The sequence below is a fragment of the Centruroides sculpturatus genome, unplaced genomic scaffold, assembly GCF_000671375.1.
Source record: "Centruroides sculpturatus isolate CEXI.00-Female unplaced genomic scaffold, Cexi_2.0 scaffold528, whole genome shotgun sequence".
Lineage (NCBI taxonomy): Eukaryota > Metazoa > Arthropoda > Arachnida > Scorpiones > Buthidae > Centruroides > Centruroides sculpturatus.
The window spans coordinates 468,705-489,928 of NW_019384819.1; the positions used below are offsets into that span (position 1 = coordinate 468,705).

The 21,224-nt window shown below is 31.1% G+C and overlaps 1 protein-coding gene across 2 annotated transcripts in view; it reads left to right on the plus strand.

Moving 5' to 3' along the window:
- The window catches only part of LOC111629894 (protein SHQ1 homolog), a 37,543-nt gene extending 35,483 nt beyond the window's left edge, over positions 1–2,060 (plus strand). For both annotated transcript variants that reach the window (XM_023373823.1, XM_023373824.1), the window contains one exon: positions 1,551–2,060. In XM_023373823.1, the coding sequence (XP_023229591.1) occupies positions 1,551–1,964 (414 nt within the window). In that variant the 3' untranslated portion in view covers positions 1,965–2,060. The remainder of the gene's footprint in view (positions 1–1,550) is intronic.
- Positions 2,061–21,224: the final 19,164 nt, after the last annotated feature.

The window sequence follows — 21,224 nt, forward strand, 5'->3', positions numbered from 1 at the left end:
CTATATTGAATACATGTCATATTGTTAGGAAATTCCTGAATACAGACATACACTGACACACTCATTTAATTTTTGTCTTGTTTTGAAGTTACTATGGCTTGACTCTGGTCCGGCATAGTACACAGCCATCCGAGTGTAACTCACAAAACGCAACATAATAGTAATAATAGGCTTATGGCATTACGAAATTCTATTAATAGTATCATATCATATGTTTTTGAGGGGAATAACATTTTGGTATGCCGTGTTGAGTCATAGGTGTGCCGCCAGTAGAAAAAGGTTGAGGAACAATGCCCTAGGCTACAGCCACTCACTGAAAAACATTTGAGACTCAGGTATAATGAATACAGAAAACAACCCATTTTTCTCACAACTGCTTGAGAGTTGCATTGAGTGGTTTTACTATTGATTTATAGTAGGATAGCATTACAATATACATCAAACTTGCTGAAATCCAAGGAACCAATCCAGAGCATCCCCATTAACAGAATTCAGAGAAGTAAATCTGATTACACAATTTTCGTATTATATGCAGCAGTTCTTATTTGTTGTTTTGTTTACTTGCTGTTGTTGGATAAAGAAAATTATAGGTATCAATATTGTGGGGGCTTAATCCTGTCTAATGAACACATTCATTAACACTTTATGTTCTATGGGAACTTAGTTCAGAATATAGTACAAATAATAGTGAGAAGACAAGATAAATATTTCTATGCTATACACATCATAAAACAATAAGAAAAATGTTTTTTTTTTTTTTTTTTTTGAGATTAATAGTGTTGTCTTTATTACATGCCCATCTTACTTTTTATTTCTTTGTTTTTTTTTNTAACAAGAGAAAACAGAAAAAACACCCGAAGTCAGTCGTCTTCCAACGTCTGTCCACCAAAGTCGTCCTCCCGGATTAATACCGTGACCAAGACTCCAGGATTAATTCCGTGCCTCTTTAAGGATATCATCCTGACTTTCAGCCTCCTGTTAACTGATAAGACCCAGAATCATTCTATCGAACATTCCATCGGCATCAACAGTGTCATCTGACCACAGATCTTCGACCCAAAAGAAAGGTATTTATCAACCCGTGATTCGTTTGTAAACTCTCTCTCTCGAACGGCCTAGTATAATTAGGGGCTATGACAGAAATCGAATATATCTGTATTTTCTTTAGTACTTATTAAAATTGTTATTTATTTGTTACTATGGAATCCGAGTGAGTCACTTCCTCGTCTCTCTCCTCACCTCTACTCCAAGCCCAACCGCTCACCCGCTAACGCGACGTTGTGTCACGATTTCCGAGTCCTGTGAGACTCGGTGGTGTCAGAGTCAGGTCTCCTGACGTGGTGTCAAAGAGACACCGACCCTACAGTCACACCTAAACACCAAATGTTGTAAAGGTTATTGTGTATGGATTACCATTTGTGAATTTATACAACACATAACTAGTGTTTAATAGAATATTTTTCAAGTGATATAGAAGAAAAACTTGTGTGTATATTTTTTGTAAAAAACTTTTTAAAACTTATTTATTACTATTTAATGTATTTTTTTAGGTCAGAATAAATAAGGAACATGTAAAATTAGATTTGATTGAATTAGAAGCAGCTTCAGTATTGGCTATAAAAGAAAATGAAAGTAAAAATGATAATTTGACTTCCACTACAAATTGCACAAATACCAGAGAGTCAGAAGTGCCAAATAAAGATATTGAGGAAATATGTGATAAAATTGAGGAAGTCAGTTTACAATCAAATACAAATTTTAAATTGTCTTCTCAATGCAACTATTCGAATTCTAATGATTCGGATTCAGAAAGTGAACTGGACTCTGATAGTGAAAGTTCCAGTTCCATAGCTACATCAATGACAGATAGTGATGATTACTGCTCTTCAGATTCAGATTCAGAAGACAGTTCTGATGATAATTTAGATGAAAGATGTTCTCTTTTAACTAAGCTGAGAAGTTAGATAAAACTATTTTTACAATTATATTTTTTTATAATCTTAAAAAAGTTTTTTAAGTGTAATATATTTATTGAATCAGAAAATGTGAATATATATTTTATATGAAGTAATTTTGTAAAATATTCATACTGTAATTGAATCAAATGAAAAATATTTTATTTTTATTAGTATATAATGAGGACACAAAGGCATATGAATTAATACCAAAAAATATTTTCATTTGTAGATATACACATTTGAATAAACATACCATTTATTAAATCAAAATTTCAAAATGGATGAAATTATTGATTAGAAAATAACTTTATAATCTTACTGAACATTGTCAAGAATTTACTAATGGAAAGTATTAATCAGTTTGCATGGAAGCAAAATCAAATTTTATTAATGATTAAAAAAACTTTTATGTAATCAAGTTAACCATTATCACAAGTGAAATATAATTTTGCTTTCTGCAATTTCTTCCTTTAATGATTAACTTACACCAATGTATCTTTGAAAATTATATTTTTCTTCACATTTGATTGTGATAAGAGTGCTTTCTAGACCTTTGGCAGTCCCCAATTAATAATAATTTCAGCCACCCTTTATACATAAATTAATAAGACATTTTTATAAGAACAATTTGTTGCAACAAAATTTTGACTTTAATTATATTTGTTGTACAACTTCACTAAACAATAATAATTACCATCTACATTCTATTAGTAAAGTTGCAAGAACTGAAATCTTACATATGAATACAGTAAAGTATGTCATAAATTTTAGTTTGAGGTAAGTCTCTGCAGATATGGAAGCTAGTAAGGTGACAAATCTGTTGGGGTAAACCTCAGAAAATTCATTTATATGAAATGGCCAACTTTTAGGATAGCTTGTCATCAAATTTATGGTGATTTATGTCTCGTGTCTCTTCTATTTGAAATATTTTAACATTTTCTTCAGATCTTTTAAATTACTAATGAAATAAAAATTCCATTAGCTAAAACCTGATATTCAGTTGATCCACATAACAGCAATTTCTTTTAAGTAATCTTTAGTTTTTGTCAATGCACTGTTACGGGATTTATATTAAAATCCTTTATCTCAACTTTCTAATTATCAAAGCTTCTCAATGATCTTAGCTCAGCATCAAATACATCACTTAAAAACTCACTAAACTAAATTAGTAGTATGGTCCATCACAATTTTAAATCAAGCCTCTGATAAGTACTCCTGAAATAGGACTCAGTATCTAAAGACCAGCACAAACTAATAATGATTTTTTATGGTTGCAATTGCTTTTAAAATATTGGCAATGATTGTCACAGATTTGCTCATTTACTGGAATGTGAAACTGGAGTATTACAAATAGCCAATGAGCATTTTGTACATCCATTGTCCTGTAATTTTCATGTATTTGTTGACAAAATGGCTTCAGTCAGTACTATCAATCTTTTGCTTTTAGCTTGGACTGCCACTATAGTCTTATTGTCAGCAGTTTAATTACTAAGACAAAATGATGACCTGAGATTGGATCCATCAATAAGGAATTTTGAAGTAGTTGAACTTTGCCTGGAAGATACTGCCTCTCATTGATAAGTGTTTTTGTTACAAGACTACTGTCTTCAATTTGAAAAGCTTTGAAGTGTAAATGTAATTTAAAAATTTCATTATGCATGATAAAGTAGATCTATTCTCACTGCACATCTCAGCACACTTTACTGAACAGGCATTGCTAGTCACTGAAAATATCAAAGTTGAATATGTACATCAAGTTGAAAGGATTGATCTCGAGTCCACCACTGGGCAATTATAATTGCCAGCATAATCCTTCAATGTCAAATGAGACCAGTTTGGGGCCATAAGAAAAAATTTCTTTGGTTATCCCTAAGTTCAGCCATCCATAGCAGGTGCTCTATTTACATCATTTCAATTGCACTCAGGGCCTGCTTCACAGGCTCTGAGTGCAATTGAATTATAATCTTCAAACAAAACCACAACACTACAAAGGAAAGCATGTAACTATATGCAAATGCAAGTTTGCATATGCATCAGGACATATGATGCCCAATTTCAGGCTATAAAGACTAGCAGCTGGCTTGGGCCATAAATGCTATCAGTGATGGTTTGTGACAGCTGAACTTTTGAAAGCATGTACAAAATGCCTCAGACAACAGCAAGCTGAATACCATCGGTTAACAGATGAGGAATGAGACTACATCCTGGAGCTACATGACCTCGGTTTGTCAATATGTGCAGTTGCCATGCATGTTGGCCACAATGTACCATCCGACAATGTATGACATGATGGATGCAGGAACATTTGCAAATATGCCAAAGAGCAAGTGGATTGCACCAGAGCATGACAGAGTGCAGAGATTGGCAGCTTTGCTGTATGGCCTGTTGGGACTCATTTGCCATGGCATATGACATCCAAAGCTGCTCATTGCTGTTAACAGGCACATCTGTCCACCTAAACCATTCACAACAGGCTGCAATGCATGGCAACCAGGACACCATTAACCGCTTGACACAGCTGCACACCTGGCATGGCGTTGTCATCAAAACTGGACATTGGGTATTGTTCATGGATGAATCCTGCTTCTGTCTGTGGAGGAATGATTGCTATGGTAATATTCTGGGGAACGCTGCGCCAGCCCTCTTTGCCGAGCTTCATGGTTTGGGGAAGCATGATGATCAATCAATACTGTACATATTTCTGTTACTCTGACAGATCAGTAATTGCAGTGCCTGTAGTCTAGCTACCAGTGATAGTTGATGAGAGTTTACCATGCAACTGCACATTGCATGGTAAACTCTCACCAACCTAGAATTCACATCCTTTCCTGGCCAACAGCCCCACTGGATCTCTCCCCCATGAAACATCTATAGGTCCTCATCTGATGTGAAGTTCATCATAGTCCACCATCACATACTATACACATGTGCACCACAATGGATGCAGCTTGGCAAGGGATACTTCAGGCAACCATTGCCTCATTGATAGTGTGCCTTGCCATATAGCTGTATATGATAGTATCCTTGCCATATAGACCATACATATGTAACACCTGTTCATTCAGTACAGAATATCTCTTAATCATTTGCATATCTCTGTCACCTCTACTAGTCTTGTCATGTGCATCCTTTTCTGGTGTTGTGATTTCAGTTTACAGGAGTGTATTTGATATTTTTATAATCATAGAGAAATTAAAAGCTTTTCTCATTTTTTACTGGATTTTGCAGTTTACAATAGTTTAGTCATTATGAACACTTCCATTACATATTTTGAAATAATAATTCTCAAATATAATTCATTTTTACACTAAGGCAGTGTTTTTCAACCTTCTTGAATAAGCAACCCCTTTACAAGTTAAAATATTCTGGCAACCTCCCGCAGGGCCATATTAAAACTATGTCAGTGATTTTAAAAACTACGTATTTAAGTTTCTTTCTGTTGAGACCTAAATATCAATCTAAACACCAATTGTACTGTAAAATAAACAGGCACAGCCTTCTCACTTGAGATTGTAGTTTTTTTTATTGTAGTGTAGGACCTGCAAACACTTGTCTTTTTCTTTTACCCACGATCCCCGTGTAAAGCTTTGCAACCCTCCTGGGGATTGCAACCCACAGGTTGAAAAACACTGCACTAAGGTGTCACGCAATTATTTATTGAAATTTCATTCTTTAATTCTGGTATTTTTGTTAGAATTATTCTATGAATGATCCTTATATTTAAAAAAAACAGACCTTTTCCTAGTAAAACAAATTATCACTTAAATGAGAGTACTTCATATTAAAATACAGTATAAATTTAAAGAATAAAACATCTTTTTGTTCTTTGCATAAAGTCGTATATAAAGATGACATATAATAATCTATTTATGTCGTCTTAAGAAGATTTTTCATTTCTTCAAGCTGTTATCTTTTTGGTTTGTGAAAAAAGGAGATGGGGAAAAAAAAACTATTTTTATGTAACTCTCTATAGCTTCAAATCTTTTTGTTCTATTCAATATCAATTGACAAAACCTATATAATAAAAGTATTTTAAGCTTTTTTTCATAATTTACAATAGATTAACATCTAAAGAGTTATTCAGTTTGAAAATATATATTTTCTTGAAAGACAACTATATAATTCATAATTTTATTTGTGTAAAAACAAGTTTTACAAATCATGGTTTAACATTATCTTTTTGTTTCTGCATCTTTCTGGCCTTTTTGTTATGCTTCCTTGCAAATCGAAGATTTCTCAAGAATTTAGGATCAACCTGGAAAATAAAAGAAAAATGCATCGTTTAAAAGGTTATTTAATCAAAATATCAACTTTAAAAAAATAATAATTCATCAGTTTGTTAAATTATTATTATTCAACAAATTACAGATATACAAAATTAACAAACTTTTTTCTAAAAAAGACTGTCAGGTACTTGCATCTTAATGCAATTATTATTACAATGTATATGAGCAATTATTTACTGTGACAATGTCACAATGCTCGGCTGCAATTTTTAATCATATTTTTAAAAAAATACATTTAATTTAAAATATGTCGTCTCCACCTCAAATTAGTAGTGGCTTTCCCCTATACATCATACTTTAACAAGTCAGGCTGGTTATCTATCCAACACCTTACAGGGGACAATTTTTGAATTGAAATAAAGTGACTTCCAGTTTGCATTGGAAGTTGTTACATAGTTAATCAGAGCCTCCTGCTCCTAAGGTTTCCATATCTGATCCCATCCTACATCTATCTAACTCTGTTCTTGAGATTAAGGAAAGATGGACAGAGGACAGTGGAAATTTACAGGTCTGCAATTTTTTCAAATTGCAGCCCAATAATACTTTGTTTAGAGAAATTGACAAATATTGAACATCCCATAAAAAGTTTTAGAAAAAACTTTAAATTGATATAACAGCTACTTTACAGTTATGTAAATCTGCTCTGTCATCAAATGTTTATCACCACTAATGGGTAAAACTACTGCAATATGTAAGAACATCACATTTTCCTCTTGTAAATATGTACTATATAGATAAATAACTGTGAAAACTTTAGTTATAAAAGGGGATAGACTTAGTATAACTGGCAAAAAATTCTTACAAGGAGAGGCTCAGAATTGGCATTTTGGATTTCAATGAGTTTGATATATACCGTACAGTAATATTACCCTACTATAAATCAATAATAAAGTCACTCAATCCAACTCTCAAATATTTGTCAGAAAAACGAGTTTAAAGATTTTTGTATTTTGGCCACTTGCTGAAAAAGTTGAGACTTGGTTATAACAAAATAACCAAGTCTCAACTTTTTCAGCAAGTGGCCATAGCCTGGGCCTTAAGATTACTAAGGCCGAGACGCCACTACCTTAAAAACCCCTCGCTGTAAAAGCTTTTAATCACGTGACCCTGATATTTTACACTTGATCGGGTCGTAAAACCAGCGTAAAAGCAAGTTGAACAGTGTTCAACTTTGGACGCGAATACGGCCGTAAAACGGTACCATCCACCAATCAGAAATCAGTGAAATCTAGGTCATTGACATGGTGCGAAAATGGCAAAAAACGAGCTTTTGTGTACGTACCCTCGTGGCTACTCTAGAATAGATCCGGAAAGATTTATCGAAAACATCTGAAAGTATTCGTATATCTATGACAAGAAGTATCCCGATTATAATAATGGATGCCTAAATCACGTGATACGGACGGCCAAAGGAAATCCTTCAATTTAGAGGAGTATGTAATGAAAAAAGCTAAGCTCAATAAGTACTTTATATTATCTTAATTAATAATACGATAATAAAAGTTAATATATGAAAGTAAAGATATTATTTTTACTACATTTGTAATTATAGTACANATTTAAATATGAAGTTTAATACATCAAGCTAGAAACTGACCCTAATCTAAATCGGAGACCTTTCCTTAAGGGACTCCAACCTTTTTTTTTTTTTTTATTTTTTTTTTTGATGATGAAAAGAATGAGGGAATATTACTTTCTTATGTAGTAAAATTACTTCTCCCTCCAAGTTGTTATTTAATTTCCCTGAGAAAATAAATGTATCTTCTACATGTTGTTTACACTAATGGAAACCACATTTGTCACTTTTGCAAAAAAAAATATTATCAATATATCAAAAGTTATATTGATAAACTTTTCCAGTCTAAATTCTATTATTTTCTGATAATATAATGAAAATATTACATAAACTTTTAGATTTAACTTTAATTTATAAAAGAAATTATAGGTTTTAAAGTGATTAAAGTGATAAGATTAAAAGTATATTATATTAAAACATGATCTTTTGGTTTTTAATACAAAAACTACATTTATTATTGAGAAGATATTAAATTCAGAAAAATAATTATCATGAAAACCAAATCAATAAGTTAGATTAATGTTTCTTAGATTAATTCTTATGATATAAACTTTTATAATAGATTATAAATTTTAAAACAAATTAAATTTTTTTCTTNACATGCCCATCTTACTTTTTATTTCTTTGTTTTTTTTTTAAAGTATGCTAGTAGAAGCCCCTTCCCAGACTATTACTTTCCCAGCTGTTATATATAACAGACAGAAAGTATGATAATCAGTCAAAAATTCACCCCTGAAGATTTTTAATTTTTGCACTTAGGACACATCAAGAAATGCAAAAAACTTTAGGGGTAATTTCTGTATGTATGGATGTTAATGTATACAGTGGGGCACAATTTTGTTCACCTTGTTTGAAGTTTAATAACTCTTGTGCTTTTTGTCGAAAATTTCTGAAATTTTCAGTTAAGTTTGTTTATTTTGACGGTTAAATGTTGTGGGAGTGGGGAGATAATGTGTATCTCCAGTATGATTGGACTTAATGATTTTACTGATTATTAGCATTCACATTTTTTATAAAACTCATCCTTAAATCTCCTCAAAATTAAGGTTTTTGCCATTTTATAATAGTTAAAAATATTAAAAGTTATTTAATAAAATATGATAACAGATAGTGCCACAAAAATTTTAATGTTGCTGGTTTATTTTTTTTTTATTAGTGAGAAGTTGGTACTTTAACATACAGTTAACAGCACAAGCTAATAAAATTAAGTTATTTTTTAATGCCAGTAACTGCCTTTTTCCTAACTGTTTCTATGATTTTTTGAATTAGCTTAAAAATTTTGTAAAGCTATTTACAAACATGGCAACAGTTTGGATCAAGACTATTGCGAATTTGGTCCTTTGTTTTTACCAACTTGTATTTACACTTCATCTGTATACAAGAATACAACTACTTGCAACAGAAAGTTTTTTTTTTGAAAAACTATATCTTATTTTATGTCAGTTTTATCATAAATAATACACAGTAAATAAGGGTCTTAATAGGGATAATATGGTATATCTACAATAAGAAAGGAATGCAAATATTTTATATTCTATAATTATAAGTCACAATTCTAGTTTTCAGAATTCCATTCTTTACATATCAAATGGAAATGTAATATTGGGAAAATTTGAAAATTATAATATTAACTTACTCCTTTCATAGATGGCTTGCGAAACCTTGGTGGTTTCTTGATACCATTTCTATGATCTTTGCGATCTGAAAAATTTCAATATTACATATTAATTAAATACAAATCTATCAAACTGAAAGTACTTAACAATAACAACATCATATTATATTTATCATAACTTGCAACAATTTTATTAAAAATTATTTTGTTTATCAAAATATATTGTTTTTGTATTATAAATTCATTGTTATAAACTTACTCAAGTTTATAACAATGAATTCAGTTATAAACTTAAAGCATAACAGTTATCAATAATTTATTGCAAATCATAAATAACAAATAGATTTTATATAATGCTGTAATTTAGCAAATACTCACTGCTTTTATTTCAGAGATGCTATTTAAATAAGACTGTAAATTCCTTTAATTTGAATTTAGAAACTTTTACATATTTAAAAAATTGTTATTACAACAATAATTCCTTATTTTATAAATCATCATCATATTTTAGGCATATTTGGTGAATGTTCTAATTTTTCTGGCAAAAATATTATTATTATTATTATAATTAANTTAAAACAAATTAAATTTTTTTCTTTTTTAGACTTTCCATTCTTTGAATGAAGTGGCAATAAATTTTATACGTCGAAGTCTCTGTTATCCTTTATACAGACACTGGGGACTATCATTAAAAGTGATAAAAGATGCTAGTAAAATATTATATTTAGGTAAGTTAATTTGTTTTCATTATAATTGAGAATATTTTTCCTATTTAATTGTTATACAGATTGATTATCCAAAGCAATTCAGGACTGGGGTTGTTCAGATAACTGATCATATATGAAAAAATATATTAACCTATTCCTGTTAAAATTTTTTCCGTTGCGTGTCACTTTGCGTTTGATTTTCGTTGATGTTAAGCTTAACAAAAATTTTTAAAATAGTAATCATGGCTATTGTATCATTAAAAATTATTTCTTTATTTTTCACAAAACAAACAAAATAAATATATTGAAAAATATAAAAACAAAACAGTTATATTTTGGAAGTTAATCTAGTATCAAAAATGTTGCAATTCAACACAACACACATCCCAACAGACAGTCCTCAGAAAAACATCACACAAAACAAGCAAAGCTCCTTTTTTTTTTTTTTTTTATCTGGAGATGTTAGCTGCTTGGGCTTTATTCTCCAATGAGCTGAAGCAAAACACACCAGTCACAATGCAAGGTCCTAGAATATAGCACACGATGGGGGAAAAAAAGCCTCGTTCAAATACTGGCGCGTCCTTAAGTACCCTCTCAATGTGTATAAATCAGAACGTTTTTGATACTAGATTAACTTCCGAAATAAAATTGTTTTTGTTTTTATACTTTTCAATATGTTTATTTTGTTTGTGCAGAATAAAAAGAATTTTTAATGATACAATATGGTTGCACCCGTGCTTCCAGCTAAAACACACACACCAACAAAAATAATATTGGAGTAGTCCTAGACATAACCAAATATTGCACCAAAAACACTACATAACAAAATAATAATGTTGCATCAAAAAAACTAAATTAAAATTTTGAAGGATCTAACCTACATTGGCTAACTCTAGTACCTCACATCTTATTCACATGGCCATCGCCACTCTTGGATATGAAACTTCCAAAGACTTGTAAGTTAAGCACTAAATTTTCAGAGGCCCACTTTTTGGAAATGCTTAAAAAGTGGGTCCTATTATACAAGGAGTCATTTATGTTTAAGGCTACCAACATGCTCACCATATTTTGTTTGAATTGGAAACCTGAATGTCTGGCCCTCTCCTTGTAAGTGACAGTTTAACATGTTACATTTGCTTTCCAGACACAAACTGATAAGGCTACCGGCACCTGCATTAATTAGTAAGTAAAACTGATGCCGATAAATAATTTGAAGTGGTGAAAAAATTTTAAACCTGGTGAAATAGTGGTGATATTTTTTAATTTTCCAGAGCAACCTCTGCATCTGTACATGTTAATTTCAGACTGAGGCAAGGATGGCCATTTATAGGCTCAGATGTACTGATCAGCTTATTACTAGGCCCAGTATTGTTGGACATTTGGCTTTACTGAAGAACGATTAAAGAAGATATCTTTTTGATGGTTTCCAACAAAATGTTGTCTCAGTTTTTGTTCAACAGGCATTATTTAGTCTCTCATTTTGATTAGCATAAGGGTAAGATGACCTTTCATTCATAGTATATTATCCTGTTTGTAGATGAATCTAAAACTGATAATGGCTTGGATGCTGGCATTTGTAGATTTGTAGTTTGAGAATGGTATATTAGAACCTTTTTGTCCTGCTGGGTAGCTTCCCACTGTGTTCCAAGCAGAGATACTAGCTATTATTTGGTGTATTTGCATTATTTCACATACTTAGTATCTTTTTAATAAAACTATCTATATTGCCTTAAAGGCATTTGATTCCTGTCAGATTACTTTAGTACTTGCTTGGGATTACTGTTTGCACCTCAATGAGCTGGCTATCCATAATAGTCTTTCAATCTTGCAGCAAATAATATGTATTTGAATTAAATATAAAACATTCCATTTTGTATTTAATTCAAATACATATTATTTGCTGGAAGATTGTATGTGTGGTATGTAGTGTTTAATTTATCTACATTCCAGCTGTTACAGACTTTTATTTTATAATAATCTTTCCTTTATGGGTGCCAGAACATGAGGATATCACTGGCAATATAAATGCAGGGAGCTCTATATTCCATTGTGGAACCTAAACCAACACTTGGTTATTTCCTGTAATACTTTATCTAGAGCTGTCAAAGATTGGTCTACCTCTAATCATTTTCCAAACGCTGACAATCTGTTCCTAGGTTAAAGCATAGCTTCAAGACATTTCCTAGTCTGCTCTCTGAACAAACAAGATTCCTTCTTTTTTGACAAGAAACATGTTTATGGTTGGTGTTGTGACTGGTTTGAACACTTGTGTAAATGTGCCAACTGAAACTTTGTCTAGGTTCTCCTTTTTTTGACTCTAGTGACATCCCTCAGCTTTCTTTGGAGGTCTACCCCTTTTTTTTTAAAGAGATTAGACTTCTGAAGTAATTTCCTGTGGAGCGCACAATAAATGTATTTTCAGGTCAAGGTGCATTTGGTCTGCCAGCCCCACTAGTTCAATAAACAATAAACAAACAAGATTTTTTCTTGTGTCATCTTCTAATCTTTTGATTTGTTACACTGAACGACTAGTACTCACCTCTGTAATAGTAACAGCATGCCTATACATTTATATGCTTTCTGGAATTTCTTTTTGGATTGATGTCAGAGATGTTATTGTATTTCCTTGCCAATTGTGAAGTATTTGCCTCTTAGAGCTTTCTTCACTCATGGAAACAAAGAAATTGCAATGGGCTGATTAGTAAATATGGGGATATGGCAAGATTTCAGTTCCAATTATAATGTGAGAATCAGAATAGAAATTATACAATTAATATATTTAAATATGAAGTTTAATACATCAAGCTAGAAACTGACCCTAATCTAAATCGGAGACCTTTCCTTAAGGGACTCCAACCTTTTTTTTTTTTTTTTTTTTTTTTTTGATGATGAAAAGAATGAGGGAATATTACTTTCTTATGTAGTAAAATTACTTCTCCCTCCAAGTTGTTATTTAATTTCCCTGAGAAAATAAATGTATCTTCTACATGTTGTTTACACTAATGGAAACCACATTTGTCACTTTTGCAAAAAAAAAAAAAAAAAAAAGTGAANTCATTTGAAAGAAAATGTTTTCTTAAGCAGTGTGCAAAATTTCAAGATTTTCTATAAAATTGTTGCTGAAATATAAGCAATTGAAAAGTGTAAAAATTGCCAAAAAAAGCTGTATTATCTTCCTCTTCTTTTTTGTCATCCAGCACTGCAGATGCTCATAGAGAAAAAACTACTGTGTCTGGAAAGCTCAAATTTTAAATTTAAGCCATTTTTATTATCTGATGAAACTTCCAAGTTGATAGGTCAAAATTCACAGGGTTTTCCCATAGAGCAGTGGTTCTTAACCTTTTAGTGATGAGGGACCATTTATCAAAATTTTTGTCTTGCCACGGATCACAAGCTATTTGCAGTAATATAGATTCTTATAAGGTCGTTCTATAAATTAAACATGTATAAAATTATTCGGAACCAAGAGTATTATTATTTGCGAAAATGTTACATTAATTACATTATTTTAGTGCAGGGGTCGGCAACCTGCGGCTCTTTGGATGTGAAGCTGTGGCTCTTTAGTTCCATACGCAAATATTTATTTTATCAAAAAAAAAAAAAAAACATTTAAAAATCGTTCTGAATCGATTAACGAGGATTAGGCACCAATTCTATCTCTCAACCACTTGTACTCGCTTTTCACCGCACCCCTCCCCCGTGACACACATCGTCACTGTTGTCAGTCTGTCAAAAGCTCTTGAATGATGCCATCGTCGGATGTTTCTATTATCTAATTTGTTGTGAAAAACACTACTTATATATGAATAAATAGATATTTTTTCTTATGAATAAACAGATTAGTTTTTATCAAAAAACTTTATTTATGCGAGTACTATTTATTGTTGGCAAGATAAAATTTTGTGGCTCTTTAAAAACTTTGAAATTTTGTAAATTGTAATTTTAGCTTTTCCGACTCAAAAGGTTGCCGACCCCTGTTTTAGTGCGATTTTTGTGACTGCATACTGTTGACCAACTGCCGAATTCTTGGTTCAGTGCTACTCAAAGCCAAACGCATGTCAGTACTGGTATCCAACTGATTTCAATGTTTATTTTTAATTATCAAAAGCACTGAGAATCCTTGCTCGCATAAATATGGGGTTGAAAATAAAGTTAGTACCATAAAGCAATTTCTCGAATTTTAGGGAAAGCAATAGCTTTTTGGCTCCAAAAATCTTTAAGATTAATTCCTGTCTCGAATGTATCCTTGCAGTTACTATCATGTTGCATTTCAATTAACTCTTCTTGTATTTCATCCAGTACTTCATGAAAGGATTGCAGATCAGTTTCCAAATACCTTTGTCCTTGCAGTCAGGAAAATAGCGACTGAATTCATTTTTCAAGTTTTGCAAATGGAATGTAATATTCTTTTGTATTTGTCCTTTAATCTCAGCACACTGTCCGTCAATAATTGGGTTCAATGTATCAAACACAGAAAAATTCTCTCTTTTGACTTTGCTGGTCCATAGGTCGATTTTAGTGATAAATGCACTGATTTTATCTTCAAATGCAAATATACTGCTAGCACCTTCCAATTTCATATTTCCTGACCCTTGCAGTTGAAGGTTCAATTTATTTAGTTGTGCAAAAAAATCCATTAAATAAGCAAAATGTATTTGAAATTTGAACTGACAGAACTCAGATAGCAACTCTTTGTTTTCCTTATTAGTTAAGAATAATTTTACTTCTTCTCTCAGTTTGTACAACCTGAACAGTATATTTCCTTTGGAAAGCCATCACACTTCAGTGTGAAAAAGTAACGTTTCACGTTCAAAGTTCATATCACTGCATAATTTTTTGAAGATTAACCAGTATTAAGTGCACTCCTTTTAATAAAGTTGACTACTTTTATAGCTGTTTTCATTGTAATAGCAAAGTATTCCAGGAGCGTTTTAGCAGCCAATGCTTGAACCATCGTCATTTATTTAATAATTTTAGGATGACTTCACGGACCACTTAGGGTGCTTTCAGGGACCACCAGTGGTCCACGGACCACAGCCATAGAGCTAATTCAGTTTTATGGCTTAATTTTATGCTTATAAAAATAAAATTGCATTCAAAGAAATAAATTTTATTCAAAATGTTATTCAGAATTACAAAAGCTCAAATTTATGCAAATTAAAACTTTTTTATAATTTTTCTAAATGGTGTGTTTGATTGGTGACATGTTGGTTGGTGCCAACCAAAATGAATATTGAAAGTTTTGGTTGGTGGTGCATTTCATTGGTCAGCAACACATTTGGTCATTGGTTGCCAGGTGCCAACCAATCTTGTCTTGATATAAAAATACAATTATTAAACAAAAACATCTGAGATGTAAAGAAATTATGCCAAGTAAAATTTATGACAATTTAGATAACAGTCAAAATTTTCTTAGCAGAAGCAGTACCCACAAGATTTTTATCTGTATTTACCTTACATTTTGCCTTTAAGTGTCAAGCTTATCTTTATCAAGAAAAATTTTGACCATTGTCTAAATTGTCATATATTTTTATTTTGTGTAACTTTTTATACATCTCAGATGTGTTTGTTTGGATAAATAAATTTCCAAAAGCAAGCCTCGACTTATTTCTGTTGTCACCATTCTGCCATTCTATTGTCATTCATTTAACAGTCAGATACAGTAGAGCCTTGATTATCCGACCCCCGATTAACCGACACCTCGGTTAACCAACTGTCCTAGTCGGCAAATTTCAAATGTCCACTAGTGATGTGGCACTACAATATTTGGCTATGTCTTGGCTACTTTAATATTATTTTTACGTGTTTTAGNTTCAATTTAGAGGAGTATATAATGAAAAAAAGCTAAGCTTAATAAGTGCTGTATATTATCTTAATTAATAATACGATAATAAAAGTTAATATATGAAAGTAAAGATATTATTTTTACTACATTTGTAATTATAGTACAGAAAAAAACTTGTAGAATATAATCATTGTCTTTATAACTTCAATAGTACAGGCCTGGGAGTGCCATTTCTCCTCTGAAAAAGTGAGTTGAAATACAGAAAAAGTGAATAAAAAGTGAGTGCAATAGTGACAAAACAAAAAACAAAGTGAAAACACAGAAGGAAAACTCAGCAAAATAGCAGTAAAAGCTATTTTATTTTTATTCTGTTATGGTTAAACACATTTTAAAAATTTCTGTATATACTGTAATACAGTAGCCACTTGTTATATTGCGCTTTTTTGGTCCCCCAAATTTTAAAAGCATTTGAGTCAATAAATTTTAAATTTCTAATTGCCACTGAATTTCTATTTGCAACGAAATACGGTATTTTATTTCTACTATTGTCCTTGAAACTACCACTGAAGGCGAAACAAGAAATTCGTCAAGAGCTAAATATGCAGAACAGGTGCATATTTAGTGGATAGATGTGGATAGAGGTGGATAGATGGATTATCATTTGTTTCCTTCTGATATAAAAGTTTATTTATTAGTTTTAAGTACTGTCTCCTCATTTACAAGTTTCTGTGAATTCGAAATTTCACACCTTTACCAATTAACGATATTGTGTCAATTCACATAAAGGTGTAATTTCTAATTCACCACATAATGGGCAAGGAAAAGATTTAATTCTGAACGGAAAGTTCTAAAAGTTTTATACAGTAGTAACTTTATTTTGCTTCTTAGAGAATTTTTACTCTGTAATTTTATAAGTTTTGATGTTCTATTATATATTCAATATTTATTTTATAAGATTTTCAATTACAACATTCATAATTTTTATTGAAAAATATAAATTACACGAATTTCTAATAAGCGATTTATATAGTACTGTATAATAAAATTGCAATTGATATTTTGTTTTTATATTGACAGTATTTGTCTTTCAATGTCATTGTTAAAGAAACAATAATGCTAAATGGGCGTTTATGGTATCAGTGTTTACGTAAACGTCAATTAATACGATATAACCACGAATAAAATTCAGGATTGAAAAAATTTTATATCAAACACTTGCTGATGAAAGAATAATGATTCCATAGCATGTATAATCTGTTTAGTAAAAGCCCAGAATTTTTATTACTCAGTTATATCGCGTTTTTTTCTGTCTCCCGATAACGAGTGGCTACTGTATTTCCAGTAAACCACGAATACTTGAAAAGTCTTTGACTTCTGTAAATAATCAGTCATGAATGATGATATTCTTTTATTAAGATTATTCTGGATGTTTTCAAGCTTCCTCTTGCTTTTGAACACTTAACCCTAATAAGCATCATATGTGATGCTTGTACTTCATTCATGTTCTTGCTGTTAATAGCCTTCTCCAGTTTTTTGTTTGCTGCTTCTAACAAAACTTGGCCTGTCGCATGTATTTCATTTTCTTCTACATTTTTCTAAATTCAGCTGCAGTTCCACAATCTTTATGTTACGAACATCTTTCTTTTGTTGTTCTTCAAAATGTTTCTGTGCTCTTTTTTCCGTTTCTCTTATTCTTTTTTTTAACTTCTTTTCATTTTCCAATCGGTCTTGATAATTTCTATGCGCTGAGGAAGCTGATTTCAGTAGTCCTTTGTAATGGGTACAAGGTGAGGCTTTGTTCATACATGTTTAGTCCCTCCTTAACAATCAAAAGTGAATTAAGCATTCTTTCCAACACTAATGCTCTATCAGGAGAAAGTGCACGGCATGAAATTGACCCTCTCTCTCATTGGAATACTGATTTCACTAATTTGGCTATACTGGGATATTTATCATTGTCAGAAACTGTTTATTTTTTAATGCTTCGAGATGTGTAAATATTGATTTCAAAATAAAATAATAAATATGAAATAAATATATTTCAAATAATATAAGATAAGTAAAATAATATTTTATTAATGATTTCATAAGTAACAAGGAACTTTTTCCTGCAGATGAATAAAAACATCATTACAATGTTGTTAATCTTTTGGTAAGCTTGTGAAAATGTTTCTCACAAGCAATCATGTGCTGTACTTTTTACAACACTTCGAATATTTTAATTTATTTGGTAAATTTTATATGTAAATATGAATTTACATTTTTGTTTGCTTTTTTAGTCTCTCAATTAATGCACAATTATAATCAGCATAAGAGAAAAAATTAAAAAATGGATATTTTACAAGTAATTACACATTTTATGAAAATAATACTTACTACATGGACTAATTTAATTATATTTGTAGTCAATTTAAACATAGATTTAGGAAGATATAGATGTGATTTAACATTAACAATATGCTATGAAATCATTATTTAACTCAAGTTTATGAAATTATTTAAAGATAAATCAAGTAAAAAAATATTTTTGTAAACGACAACTCCATAACCCGATTGTTAATTAAAACCAAACAATCTGCCAAATTACTGGGCTATAACAAGGATAACTAAATAGTCAGAAACAAAATAATTTGTCTAGTGCTAGGATGTTACACTATTATCTCGTGTTAATTTTAATTATTATATATTTTGAATTTAAAAGCAGCAGCAGTGTTGTCAGCTTGAGAGAGTAATCCCTTCGCCTAGTGTGTTTTCCCCTGCAAAAGGATTTTAGTGATTTTCTTAGAAAACAGCCAAAAGCGCAGGGATGCTTGAAATACTCATTTTTAAACTCCGTACAAGGAAATGTAATTCGGAAGAGGTAGATTTTGGCGAATAATGAAAATATGGCATGAGTACATAACTTTACTCAACACTGGCTTCTGAATTTGTAATGAGAGGGATTTTTTAAGTGCATGAAAGATATTTTTACGTACGTGAAATAAATTTTTGTTTCCTATAACCTAACAACACTGAGTGGCAGTTGCAATTTTGAGTCCCGCTCAGGGCCGCATATTTTATTCCAGAAAATTCTATTCGATAGTCCAATAATTCGGCAGATAGTTTGGCTTTAAAGTTAGTTTTGATTTGTCCCACATTAAGCACGTGAAAATGACCAAAAAAGTGAGAAAAGTGAGAAAATGACCTGAAAAGTGAGAAAAGTGAGGACACTTCAGAAAAGTGATCAACTCCAAGGCCTACATAACATATAGATTAATAGTCAGCAGAGACCAAACACTAGAGTANATAAAAAAAAAAAAAAAAAACAGAAAAGACAACTATAAATCTCATAAAAATTTTTGAAAATTTATTAATTTTAACTTTAGAAAGAAAAATATGAATACATAAAAATAATGTATTGTATACAAAATATTTAAATAAAAAAAATTTAAATATTAACAGAATAAATTTTTAAAATTGAAATTAAAGAAATTGCAGTAATGAAAACTAAAAAATTAAATTTGTTTTCTTCAAACAATTAAATCTAGAAATAGTAGTGTAAAAAAAGAAATTAAAGTAATTTAAATTAAATAATTTAATTACATTTTCACTTTCAATTTTAATATATTAAGATAAAAATGTATGTATATGTATTAATAGATCTTTAAGTTTTATAATTAATACATTTTTAATATATTGAATAGATAGTTACATTCGTGCAGCAAAACGAAGTGAGAAAGAAGATAAGGAAGGAGAGAATGGAAATTTTGATGGTTGTTCTGCTTTTCTCGGTCCAACCCTTTGGGATAAAACACTTACTGATTTTAAATTAGAATATGTGGATTTGGATGAATTTCTTTGTGAAAATGGAATGCCTGCAGAAGAAGGTCAAAAGGTAGACCATAATCACATGACCAGACAGCAACAACAACAGCAACAAACAGATCCAAATCAGAATCCTCATCCCCATTCTCATCTTCATCCTCATCACCATCATCACCACCATCATCACCATAATGTACCAGCTCAATACAATAGAGAAGAATTAGAAGAACAAGGTATTTTTATTCTTTACAAAATATTAAAAAATTTTTAAAAATATAGATTTAAAATAATCTATTTATGTAAGAATTCTGTTTCAATAAGCAAGCACTTGCAATTTTGTGTGTCACATTAGTCATGCAATATGTGTGTGTTATACATGTTTCAAAAAGATTTGGTGCTTTTTATGGTTGCCAGAGTTTTACAAGCTAAATGTGCTTTGAGTTATTTTCCAAGACTGGGATGTATGTTTCTTTGAGGAGGTCATTGTCACCTGGAATGACCTACCTAGACATGTTGCAGATGTAGCTGATGCCTTAACTGGAAGAAGAGTAGTCTGCAAATTTCATTTTTAGCACAGTGAGACACTACCTCATTATTATATGCAGGTACGAGCTTACCTGAATGACATTCTTTCAGAAATGTGGATTGACCATGCTGGAAACAACTCTGCACTCTCCTTAAAATTAAAAATTAGTTTCTCCTTGTAATTTCTTCCTTTGAAACTACTTGAAAGATTTTTGTATTTGTGCTACCATTTCACTATGGTTTGAATGAATTGAAGAATCAAGTAAGTTAGGCATTGGCTACTGTCACATCAGATATATGTTCTCCAATTCTTCTCAAACATCTGTGTGTTTTTGAGAAGAATTGGATTATCAGTTAGATATTTGCTCTGTGACCAGTAGTGTCATATTGAGTCTTTGTAATGACAGCAAAAACATTTGTCTTTCTTTCTGTGGTTTCATGTTGCAAATATCCATAATTGTCCAGAAATCAATTTTTGAAAACTATCAAATCTTTTTGAAATCTTCTCTATTTACTTGGAATATTTTTATATTTCAAAGCTACAGTACAGTGGGTGATCTGTTAACAAACACAATCCATTCCAAGGCTGTGTTCGTTAACTGATTATCAATTTATCATAGATTTTTATGGGAATTTGATTAATCCATTCTGGAGACCTCCAAAAATAAAAAATTATATACAGTGGGTGATTGGTTAACGAACAAATCGGATAACGAACACTTTCGCGAAAGATTTTTATGTTTGGACAACAAACACATCAGATAATGAACACCTCACAGAACAAACACAAGAAGTGACTTCTTCAAAACATCTTTAATAGCAGATGTCGGCAGTAATCCTTTTTCAGAAGGAAACATATCTTGCAGAGTTTCTTGGTGTTTTTCTGTTGTCAGATTACTTTCAGATTCCATTATGAGCTCTTCAATATTCTTTATTTCTCAGATGTGATTTTTGTTACTCCTTTAGCT